Genomic DNA, 12,577 nt, shown 5'->3' on the forward strand with positions numbered 1-12,577 from the left:
TGCTTTTTTGGTTTTAAGGGATGAGATTTGAACCACGTATAAAACACATATGGACCTTCGATACAAAGCCGGGATTTTTGATTTTTCAATTATTTTTCGAGATATGAATTTTTTTTTTTTTAATGAAATTTTCCCGGAAAAATTACAGAAAAAAAAATTGCCAAAAATCAGAAACTCAAAATATTAAAAATCCCCGGCTTTGTTCTAATCTACCATGTTTCCCCATGTTATATTTAAAATTTCATTTAGATTGGTCCAATACTAAGGGAGGAGATGCATTTTAAAGGCGAAGAACTTATGTTTTGAGAAACGGGCCTTCAAAGTTTTAGTTACATAAAAAAAGTAAAAGGGACTTCAAAGACTGTGTTACAATTAATTCTATGGTTTTAATTTTTATTTTTGGGTATTAATTAATGCAAAATGATTATAAATAAGAATATTAATTGATTATTTATGTGTCTAAGACACATTCTTATAAATTTTAGGTTCCTGGTCCCCTGTCTGATCTTGCTGCAAGGTATTACTCTAGGTATCATAGTTGCCTACACTTTTTATTAGTGTCTCAATCCATCCCTTGCCAAATGGATCCTGGGAATTACTTTACATTCACAATTAGGGATTCGTGATTCAAGTAATTCATCAAGTCTTGCTTCACTTATTATGATCATTTTATTTTCAGGATCGTCTATAATATCAGCCTCCGAGCTACTGCTTTCTTTTTCTAAAATATCTTTGCCCTTTGGTAGTGATGAACAAATAAAAAGGCGTTTAGGGGTGGATGTGGTTGGTCTCTGGTCAGCAGAGATCGCTGCCTGCGCCGTTTGATGGGCGACAGCTCTCTCTCTCTCCGTCGCTCCATTCCCCTCTATGGCACTAATTTCTTGAACTCTTTCTTCTACTTCTCGCCTGGACTTTTCCACTTGGCTTTTCGGCATTCTAGAAGCATGAAGTGAACTCTTGGACCTTTTAGGCACGGTGAAAAACAAAACACCGCAGAAAATACAGAGTTCAGTCAAGGCTAGCGAGCATGAAAAACGCGTGTCCTTCTAGCTTGGAAGTTTATAGGCAACTCTCGGCCAGTCGGCGTCATGGTATGACGTGTGCGTTGTCATGGCTAGGAATAACTAAAAGGTGCCGAGTAGGATATTATTGACATTATACATTTCATTTCAAAGGAAGTTTTCGTAATATATATCGCAAAAACTATACCAGACTAAATCATTTGCGCTACTGGTGTTTTTATGGGTATATAGTTATTGTTACATTTTAGGCCATAACTAGAGAAATACGGCAAATTTTAGCATAATATTTCGTGGACACATTCTTGAACCCTATCTGAAGCCATAGAATTTTTTTCAGCAAATCGAATTTTTTAAAGATTATTGGGTGTTTTTAGGCGGCCGATCCCCTTAAATTTACCATTCTAAATCTGTTGCAATATTTTTAGGAGGAAATTTTTTTTTTACCAGAAACTTGTTAATCTTCATGTAGCCTGCATTCCCAGTTATGAATGCACCAAACACTACAGACTCTTGTCCAGTGGACAGTGGCAGTAGTCCCGATCATGTGCTTCATGAATCCACAGGTCCTCAGAATTGCCAACTGCTTCACTTTTTGCATGTGTATAATTCTTTAGTTGCCCACAAGCATTTACAGTAATTTATTTCTTTTAATCCTCCCAGTTTTACCAATCCACAATAACTGAAGACAGACTCAAAGGTAAAGTCTGTTCAGTTTTGCTCTCTCTCACCAAGGTAAGAAATCGGTCAGTGAAAGCTTTCCTGGGTAAATTTCTTATTCACAGGCTATACTTGTTATGGTAGCTATTTGAATGGTCATTAGCAGGATGAACTGTTGTAAGCACTTATATTCCTTTTTGAGAAAATGTCACTCTCTTTTCAGCTGATGATTGTTGTTGTGTTTTGTTAGTGATTTTTGTTAAATTTGTCTGTTTGGTATTTCAGGTATTTTCATCATAGTTAGGTTGGTAGTGTAATGAGTGGTTAGCTAGTGCTCACTTGAAGCTTGTATGAATGCATATACTGTATGTTTAAGATTATTTTTTAAGTTTGTATTTGAAGAGGTAAGTTTGTGCTTTTCCCTTCATTTTTGCATATTGTCGCATTGCTTTTTTATTCTCATTCACTGTACCTAATTTGTCTTGGTGTTACCAAAGAAATCTTGTTTTTGATACTTTGTTGTATACTTTCACATTTGAATTGGGACATGCTTCTTATATCCCTTTCCAGTTATGATTCCTGGTTGACCGCCATTTCTCGTATGAAAAACTACAGTTGACCCCCAGTATTCACAGGGGAGTAGCTCACATCCACGAATACTTAAAACTACTTCTAAAAACACTTATAAATGCCTATTTTGATGGTTAAAAATACAAAAAAAAACCCTCCAGAAATGCTTATACCTGAATATTTCTCTGTGAAAAATACCATGAATAGGCAAATTTTCCAGGAATAATATGTACATATGTTCCACAGAGAAATCCATGAATAATTGAAGCCACGAATCCAGAACCGCAAATAGGTGGGGGTCCACTGTAGTTTGTTTCAGTCGACTCGGGAGACTTTCCCTACAGCTGCAGCTCATCAGAATCTGGCCAGTAGTAACTCTGTTGTCTCAGTTGATGTTCTGTGAGACCTGGGAATCTGAGAGTAAGATTGTCCTTTATATTGTCCCCCTTTGGAAATCTAGCTTTCTTAGCTGACACATACCATGTATGGGAAGCTCAATGAGTGGACCCTACATGCAGAAAAATCTTTATCTTTGCAACAAGAACCATCACATCAACTTCTTTGGAGCTGAAGGCTGTCTTCTTGTCAAATAAACAGCACAAGAGTAGGTGTGACTATAAGACAACTCAACGATGGTTGCATGCCTAAGTAACCAAAGAAGCACATGATCATAAAAATATTTTGTGATCCGACAATCAAGATATTCATTTGGGCAAAGTATGGGTCATATCAAGGATTCTTCCTGGAAGTTATAACGAGGTGGCATACTGCCTGCAGGCTGAAGCGGGTTTTTCCATGGGAATGGTTGCATACAAAACTATGTCTTTCCTCGATTTGTACTAATTAAAGCAGTTCTGGACATATTTTGGCCTTCCAGGAATCTGACAATGACTCTAATGGCTCCTATTTCCCCGCAACAGGAATGGGCATCTCCTGTTTGGTTTATCGTTGTCAGCCCTACCTCTTGACAGTTCAACAGGAATATGGAGATATTAGATTTTCATGAATGAAGATTATCCAACAGGCCTCAGAATTAGAAAATTTTCAGCAGAAGCTTTAGAAACTAAATGGAACAAGCTCAGTAAATGGTGTGATGAAAGTGGTGTTAATCCAGTCAGTGGCTAATCCCCTTCCAGCCAATTTTCTCATACTCTTGAGGCATCAGAAGAATATCAGTCTCAACAATTAAATGGTATAGGTCTGCTCTATATTGTCCTTGAGTTTTCTGGATTTGATATAGGTTCTTCAGTTGAGCCTAAAAGAATGTTAACATACTGAGAGGGAAGTGTCTCAAATGTCTCAGCCCTTTAATTGGCCTTCAAACGACCCTCTGAATGAGGCATCTCTATTGGATCTCATCGTAGAGACATTGTAGGAATGAGGCAAACTCCAGGCAGACAGGACCTTCTTGCTACACCCTTCACCATTTCCTCTCTTCTCACATTTAAATGCTATTGAAAAGGATCTTTTGCACTCCCCAGTTAGAGGTGCTCATCTTTATCATAAGAGGACCAGAATTAAGCACTGAAGATAAGTTCTCTTCACGGGAAATTCTAGGAAGCAAGTTCCATTTAACTACAATCTCATCCAGGCTCAAATAAGTTATCCTATGATCATAACTTGAATATATGATACATATTGGTAGGGTACACATATGTCAGGATCAGTAGTAGCATTGGGAGGGTTAATACTTGCATCGTTGAAGGTTAGGGGTACTCTTTGCTTCCTCCTTCCTAATTCTCATCTTATTTTTCATTTATGGCATCTTTAGAAACATAGACTTAAGTATAAACAGTACAGTAAGTGCTTAATTCCATCCATAGACCATAAAGGATGACACAGTTACAGACATTTTTCTACATTTAGCTGGAATTCTTCCATACATATACAACTTATCTCTTACAAAACATTTGGTTCCTTTCTACTCCCCAACATCAGGTGCTTTTAATAGATCTTACAGGCCAACTTCAACTGGATGTAGGCCATTTAGTGTTTTAACTTCCAATGTGATTTGTGATTCAGGCTATTCAGTACATAAGTTCACAAAGATAATCTAATAAAAAAAATTGTTCCTTATAAACTCATCACTCATAGCAAGTTCCCTCCACCCAGCCCTTCAGACTTCATGAAGCCAGCAGTCCAAAAAACTAAAGGAAGGACCTTTAGATCCAAAATTATCACTGTCTTGTTTTGTTTATTAGACAAAAGACTACTGTGTGTAACATTCAAAGACCACGAATGTGGGCTGTATTTGAGTGATGGGTTGTATGAAAGTTTAATTTTTCTAAATTAATCTTAATCTTTGTAAAATTGGTGTAAATGTACTCACAGTAAATTTTAATGAAAAAAGTGTGTTCATATTACATAAAATAAAAAAAACAGTTTAGAAGACAGTTTTGTAAATTAGGAACCTCTCAAATGTATGTCACAAAATTCTGGTTATCTCAACAGAAAACTACAAACAAAAAATACAAACCCAAGAAAAACTTTGTAAAATACAGTTTAATACAGTAGTAGTCCCTTTCGCCACTGGTTTTTTCAGGGGGTTAAGTTGAAATTCAAATCTTACCTTAGCAACAGTCCTAATTTTACAGTGTTTGGGGTAAATCTATATCTACTTATTGCATTAATCTGGTGTGATTATAGGAAGGAGCAAGTATGTTTTTATTAAATTTTGTCAATTTTCTCTGCCAAACTTTTCAGTCAAGTTTACTGTTGATTCTTTCTTGTGCTCCTCCAAATTTTATCATACATAGCATTACCATATGACTAATGAGGCAGTTAAAAATTTGGTTCCAAGACATTTTTTACTGTATGTAAGAAAACCATAACCATGTATGAAATTAAAATAATTAACAGTGAATTTGCAGTATGTATAAACATTATAGTAGCTTCTTAATTTGCCATTGATTTCCAGTAAACTTGAAAATTGAGTATTGTACTTCAAACAGTGAACTTTATACCTAACAGAGAATCTTATAACAAACATATTCGTAAATAAGTAATATTGCTGCAACAGTTATCACTTTATGATAATCACAAAGACCCAGTGGGAACTGGACTGGTCAGTTGCTACATTGTTACTTTATATTACCCATGTCTAAGAGAGCATTGCCAACTCAATAGGTACTTCTTGCAATGTTGACATTATTGTTAAACACTGAATGACCTAGTTATCATGGACAGAGAGCAATCCTCTCTAATGTTATTGGGGCAGTGTAGACTAGCTAAGCCATTAATTTCACTAATCAACCCATTATTTTTTCTGTATCAGTTTTTGCACCTCTTTTGACGGATACATTCTGTAGATGTTGAACTTAGTTGAATAGTTTTTTCTTGAACTGTTTGATCTGATCTTGGAACTGATGTCATTCTACCGTATGTGCCAAGAATGATTTTTCATAATTTAAAAGTATATATTCTCTTACAGGAAAAATTGCCCTGGTTGTCTTTCTCTTTTCTATGACAAAGGGCATCACATTCCCAGGGACCAGTGTAGTTCCAGTTCCTAAGAAAGTTCCAAACTTAAGTAGATAGTATTAACTCATAACAGGGTGTTCCCCACCTAACCCAAACTTATAAGCACCTCTTTGGGATTTTTAAGTGTTTGTTATGGAGCTAAGTTTCAACTTTCAAAAGATTTTTTTTTTTCAATAATTTAATATTGATCTTTTGCACCCTCTTGGCTGCATTCTCCGTCAGCTCAAAATACTGTCTGCCCAGTGTCTTGACGTGTGAGTTCCACCATCTGATTACCTTTGGTTTCACATTTGAGTAGCTGTGCATGTTTATTGCCTTTTTATACAACATATTGTGTTTAAATGGTCCAAGTTTTGATTTTATGTAGTGTTTGTATCTTGTTTACCCTTTTTTATGGTGTAGTTTTACAAGGCAGTTCCACTGTGAAAGGTTAATAGGGTTCAAAGGCATTTCCCGTAATCTGTTTACTTATCCTCCCTTGATATGTTTTGACACAACAGTTAGTAACTTGAATATGAAGAAAGTTTTACTGAAAACAATTGAAGTAGGTTGTTGCTGTATTGTGATTATTATATTAATCTTTGGTTATTAAATTTTTTTCATGTTATGTTTAAAAGTCCTTTTCAAAGGTAATGCAACAACTAAGGGATAATAAAGGATAAGAAAATTATAGAAAGTTATATCCGTAAGTCTTGATGGAATTCCCCATATTTTTATATAGTTGTAAATTTTGATTCAAACTTTTTGTGTAAAAAGCATAATCATCATTAATTTTACATCAGATTTCACCCTGTTGAGTTTGAAATAAAATGATTTTTCACTTATCTATCTTGTGCAGAAAATCAAAATGATTTTCTGATTGAGCTGCTATTGATGGGAGATGTAGGTCACAATTGACTTTGAAGTTTGAGCAAAGATGCAGAAAAAGTTTAGTATTCCGTGTAAATAAAAACTCCATTTATATTTTAGTAATGAAGTAAGTAGAATCAAATCCGTTTCTTTGAAAGTAAATTATTTATAGAGCAAAAGTGTGGTGGAAAATTAATTTCCCCCAAAGAAGATTTCAGTTTTATATGTGCCATTTCGAAACTTATGATACAGTTATTGAAGTGAATGTTCTTGGTCAGGAATAGGCAGTCCCCAGTTTATGACGGGTCTGGCTTACAATGTTCTGAGGTTACGACGCTTTTCAAATATGTTCATCAGAAATTATTTCCTGGTTTACGACACATGTTCAAGGGTTACGACGTGTCTTTAAAAGTTAAGTATACCTTAGTTTTACCAGACCACTGAGCTGATTAACAGCACTCCTAGGGCTGGCCCGAAGGATTAGACTTATTTTACGTGGCTAAGAACCAGTTGGTTACTTAGCAACGGGACCTACAGCTTCTTGTGGAATCCGAGTCGTACGCCGATCTGACGGAAGAAATATGGATCCAAAATGGCATAATAAAAATTTGAAGGTGTTTTTCAATACACCTAAAGCATTAAAAGTAAGGTTTTCTTAGGATTTTTGACGATTTTCAGCGATTTTTCGGTTTATGATGATTTTCTGTTTATGACGATTTTCGGTTTACGATGCAGCGTAAAAACAGAACCCCCGTCGTAAACCAGGAACTGCCTGTACATTGAATCTGGAGTTTTGTTTGGCAAGTGCAGTGCTCATCATTTTAGACAGCAGTGGAAAAATCTCCCTCCGTTAGTTCCTAAGAAAATTGCTGGAAGTCTTTTGTTGCATTTTTTTTTTAAAGATAAAAATTTGATACTCTTTTTGGTCAGTCTTCAAAAACTCAGATGTACAATATTTTTGTGGTGGGAAGGTCTTTTTTTTTTTTTTTTTTTTATCAATACCATATCCCAGTGACAGAAAACAGGTAAAGAAAGAATACAGGATCAGGGAAACTAGTAAATAAGCATAAGTAATTAAATAATATTCAAATCTTTACTAGTATCCTTGTTCGTCACCGAGGTCTTGCCTCTTGAGTTAGAAATGGTGCAGTATCTGTGCCACCCAGTATTTAATGGGTAATGTAGGGTTTGTAAAAATAATTCATACCACCCAGTCCAAATTGTCAGTTCTCCTAGGCCTTGCCTTTGGATTTATGCAAGGTCAAGTACATTAATAATGGTTTAGCGTATTTTTTTTTTTAATCACTAGTTTGAAAAGTACAGATGGTATGAGCATTGATCAAAATTAATGTGGATGTACACCTCAAAGTTGTTTATCAGTTTGTGTAAATAAACAACTTAAGTGAGGCTCTAGTAATTGAAAATAATGTTGTATATAGAGTTGTAAAATATACAAGAAAATTTAAAGAGAAAAACAGTAAGAATACTGTATTTGATAAAATCAAAAGAAACAAGATTTATAATTTGTAAAATTTATGAAACAACAACTTATAAAGCATACAAACAAACATAAGACGGCAAAACACACAGTAGATAGCATAAAGATATAGGTGTCAAAACTGTCAGAAATCTATGTAAATTTGGAACCTAGACTGTGGGTTAAGGCCTTACAGTGTTAAGGAATAGTGTTGTATTCGAAGTGAAACTGCTCGAACTTTGAGTTCTTTTTGTCATTTGTTGTATGCCAAACGTCTTTAGAATTTTCATGTACTTTTTGTATGATGCTAGTTGTGTTGTTTTAAGATTGACTTCCTTGTAGTGACACTTCTCTTTACATTTCTGAACATTTTATCCATATAGTACTAATAAGTAATGTTGAATGTCATGTCATCTGCTTGATTCCAAGTGCCACAAAAAGCTGGTATCTTATTGGATGAACTTTTTACTGTATATTGCTTATCTTACTGCCTATAAGCAATGAGATGTTATTTTAGTTTTTGCAGGATGTTGACTCTCTCTGAATTTTTTTCAGCTCTGTAGTTAAACTGCAGATAACCCAACTATTTTTCTATCTAGTTTCTGTATTTTTCTATCTAGTTTCTAGCAAGGACTTGCTAGTTTTTGAAAGTGTTCCATCTTTCACTTAAATATACAACTGTGAATTATATACAAAACAGTACTGTATTAAATGTTAAAAGTTCTGTTTATGGATTGCTATAAATTACTATTGTAAGGTTTTTTAATCTAAATTGCTTATTTGGATTTACTGTACTTGTCAGTTGTTTTGAATTTTGCCAGTAGAAATATTCAAACGTTTCTATTGTTACTTGACAGACGATGACATTCTACGAAGGAGGAGAGGCTAGCAATGGAGAAGCTCCGTCCATGCTAGATGCTTCTGCCTCTTCCACAGTAGAGAATTCATCCGTCCCCGACTCCTCAGCAGATGTGTCCACAAACTCGACTGCCCCTGAACCATAGTGAAGAAGTAAATGTTGGTAAGAAAAAATTTGAATAAACTGTGAAAACAAAAGAACTATTTTTAGAAGTTGGTACACCATAAAATTTTTGGATTTTTTATATTTCTGTAATAATGAAAGATTTTATAAAAGTATTAACCTATAAGTAATTCCTTTTGTGGCATTGTGCCAGTAATGCATAAAATAAGAGAGCCTCATATGTTGAGACACTGAAGTTTCACTATGAATGACCCCAAAAAATTGTATTGAAAAAGATCTACTGTATATATGTATTATTAAATGTGAAATGCTAAACAGAGGCATCATTTGTGATAGATTTCAAAGTAACAGTGATATATACATAAATATATATATATTTGTATGTGTAACAAAGTGTTATCAGTTATAAAAGTTCTTTTATGATATTTTAAAGTGTTAAGTGATTTTATGATGTTGCTTGAAGCTTTTAAATAGTGAAGTTTATCATTTTATATATCTGAGAAAAAACAATTAAGCTGATTATACAACAGTTATTGTTTTTTACTTTTAATTTGACTTCAGTATATAGAGAAACATAAGTTGGCAAGCATGTAAATTTTTAACCATGCTGTATCTCATGATTTTCTGTATTTTGGGGTTGTATTATTTGCATTGATGAATTAATGCCCTGTTTTATAGGTGAATTACGTGCCTTAGCAATTAAATAAATTTTATATCAAGATGTAGATATTTCACATGAAGGACATTATGGAAGTAATGAAAATGAGATAATTTCTTCAACTACTGAAATGCTTTGCACTGATGGATAAAGTTTTGTCTTTATTTTGTAGGTCTAGTCGGTTATGTTCTTTTCCACCTTATTCTCGTCTTGAGTGTTGACTCAGAAAAGTTGCTGCTTTATCCCATTACCAGGTTTGAAGCTCACTTTCAGCAGTCTTATGCTATGTATAACAGTCTATGCAATCTATGCAATATTTTGTGATTTGCTCATGAACTACATTTTGGGATGACAACTTGCAGCTATGAAACTACTGTATGTTACTTGCTGAGGAATGATTTTCATCACTACTATTTTGTCTTGCATGGTCATAATGTTAACTCATTTTCCAAGGTATACATGTTCCTTAATGTGAAATTTATGTGATTAAATGTCATTCTGCACTTTCCGTCACCACAAGGTTGTACCAGCTGATACTGTAACTGGGACTTGCATAATATATTTTTAACGTATTTATGGAGGAGTTTGCAACCAGTTAGCATGAATTTTAATAACCCCAGGCGTGTTAGTGCTTCATGTCCAGTCTGCAAGATCTTATTTGCTCTTATGTAAATTGTAGCTTCGTGCTGCTTTACTAGATGTGCACTATTCATTCATTTTCAGCAAATGGGCAACAGAGGTAACACTGTGTAAATGAGGTTGAGGTTTTTTTTTTTTTATTCTATGGCATTTTCTTGTTTTTTTGTAAGATGAATTGTATGAAGTTTTATCTTATTCTGGTTAAAACTTGGGAGGCTCCAGTTCATTAAATTTTTGCTAAAAGCATCATTTGCTGTAATTTGAATGAGTGAGGAGTTCTTGTAGCATGCTCAGGAATTACATTACCACCATTTACTGTAAGGTGATTAGGTTGATTATCAGGTAACCATGAAGACACTTGAGAATGCTCCCAGTTTAGCGCCTTCTGAGAGTTTGTGTGATTTTTCTATAAACTTTGGTCTTAATTTGAGATTTGTTGTAGAAAATATATATCCTCTAGCCATTATAGCCTGTTTGTATTCATAACTGCATAATTCATATTCATGCATCAGTATTTCATATTCACTCGTAGAATTAACATAAGAACTAATTACGCAGATAAAATCTTGATAGATTTAGGTCTTAGATTTTGTGTATGGTAGTTAATTTTAGAAGCCTGGAAACCAACATGCAACATTAAGAAGACTGAACTTTATTAAATGCCTCTGGGAAGACCAAAACATGTTTCAGTGTTATTGTAGTTTTATTTCAAGAGTGATCATATTGCCATCCTTGAAAAATGTGTAATAGGAACCAAGTTATTCTGAGATTTTTTTTTCTGCTAGCTCAATTTTTCCATGGAAATATTAGTTTGTATTTTTGATGAAGTGTAATTTTACAGATATTTTGTATCAGGAGTGCTATATTTAACTACCTGTATCTCCCGGAATGAATTTCTGCTAATAGGGAGAGAAACTAAATTACACTGAATATTTTACTCCCAGAAAATAAGTGCCTAATAATTACTAATAGACTGCTTTTGCTGCAGACTTAATCTTTTGCAAGTTGTGCCTCAAATTTAATAAATATTTACAGAAGTGCCAGGTTTGGTTTTTTGAAATTGTAGTTTCATGTAAAATGTTAGGCTTGATTTCAGATCTTCATGTTCTTGACTTTTCAAAGTTTATCTAGTTTTAAGACATTCCACATGTAGGATTCCTCATAAGTTTGAATTATTAACAGGTTAGTAAGGGAATTATGTTTTCATGGAAAGAATGATCATCATAACACACCTAATTTAATGAGTCTTCAGAAATTAAGTCTATGATATATCCAGTCTTTTGTTGTATCGGATGTCTTAACACTTGCCAGGTTACTTCTGCAGTAGTTTTGTATTGTTTAAGGTTGTGATTTTGTTATGTATTCCAAAAGTTAAATTAGTTTTTTGTAAACAGCCTTAAAGGTGCACACACTCATGTTCTGTTCATTAATTACTTTTATCATAATTAGAAAGGAACAAATAGTAATTTTTCACTTTGGTTTGTCACAGCAGACTTCCTGTTAATTTTTCTTTCACATTGTACTTTGCTGTGATGTTTAGTTTTATATATGTGCCCAAGCTATTCTTATAGAGCAAGACTTGAACATTGTAAACCTCAACTGTTACACAGGCCCAGGCTGTTAATTTTTGTTTATCTTTTAGCTTAAGCCATTTCATCCTCTTGCTTCTATTGCAAAGGTCTTTATTTATTCTTCTAACTAGTGTATGTCAAGTTATGTAATATTAGCAGAATTAATTTACTAGTGCAAAGTTTGTGTATATACTTCTGTATAATAATCCAATGGTTTGTTGCATTGTGGCCTTGTATTAATAAGTTAGGCACATTGTACTGCTTATTACATAATCAGAAGCAGGCTTTACTACCATTATGTTCCTTTTTAGAAACACAAATTGAAACAAACTTAGAACCTTTTGTGAACTGCTTATGATACTGATGTATAATGGATTGTCTTCCAGAACAAAAAGAAAAAATCCTGCTCATTATTATATGCTTAAACAATCCTTCTCTTTCAGTATCCTGTTTCAGGGAAATTGTTACTGTTATTGCTTTGGTAACAAAGCTTAGCTAGGATGCTAAGTAATAGGGTATGAGTGCTAATAGACCTCACATAAATACATCAGATTTTTAAAGTAATTTGTGTTTGGTCCAACCATCACAATTTAGGAGTATCTTCAGCTTGAGCTGTAAAGATCATGGAAGTCGGTAACAAGGTCATTAAGTGGTAGTTACAAGGGGTGAGTT

At 34.0% G+C, this 12,577-nt stretch overlaps 1 protein-coding gene across 16 annotated transcripts in view; it reads left to right on the top strand.

The window, feature by feature from the left end:
• Window positions 1-12,335, top strand: part of rush (rush hour) — a 119,418-nt gene extending 107,083 nt beyond the window's left edge. For 11 of the 16 annotated variants that reach the window (XM_067112127.1, XM_067112135.1, XM_067112137.1 and 8 more), the window contains one exon: window positions 8,913-12,335. In XM_067112127.1, coding sequence (XP_066968228.1) covers window positions 8,913-9,059 — 147 coding nt within the window. In that variant the 3' untranslated portion in view covers window positions 9,060-12,335. Of the gene's footprint in view, window positions 1-5,951; window positions 5,984-8,912 lie in introns of all 16 variants that reach the window. The other 5 variants (XM_067112132.1, XM_067112140.1, XM_067112141.1 and 2 more) reach the window with 1 other exon arrangement.
• The last annotated feature ends 242 nt before the right edge of the window (window positions 12,336-12,577 follow it).

The sequence above is a fragment of the Macrobrachium rosenbergii genome, chromosome 12 (genome assembly GCF_040412425.1).
Source record: "Macrobrachium rosenbergii isolate ZJJX-2024 chromosome 12, ASM4041242v1, whole genome shotgun sequence".
Lineage (NCBI taxonomy): Eukaryota > Metazoa > Arthropoda > Malacostraca > Decapoda > Palaemonidae > Macrobrachium > Macrobrachium rosenbergii.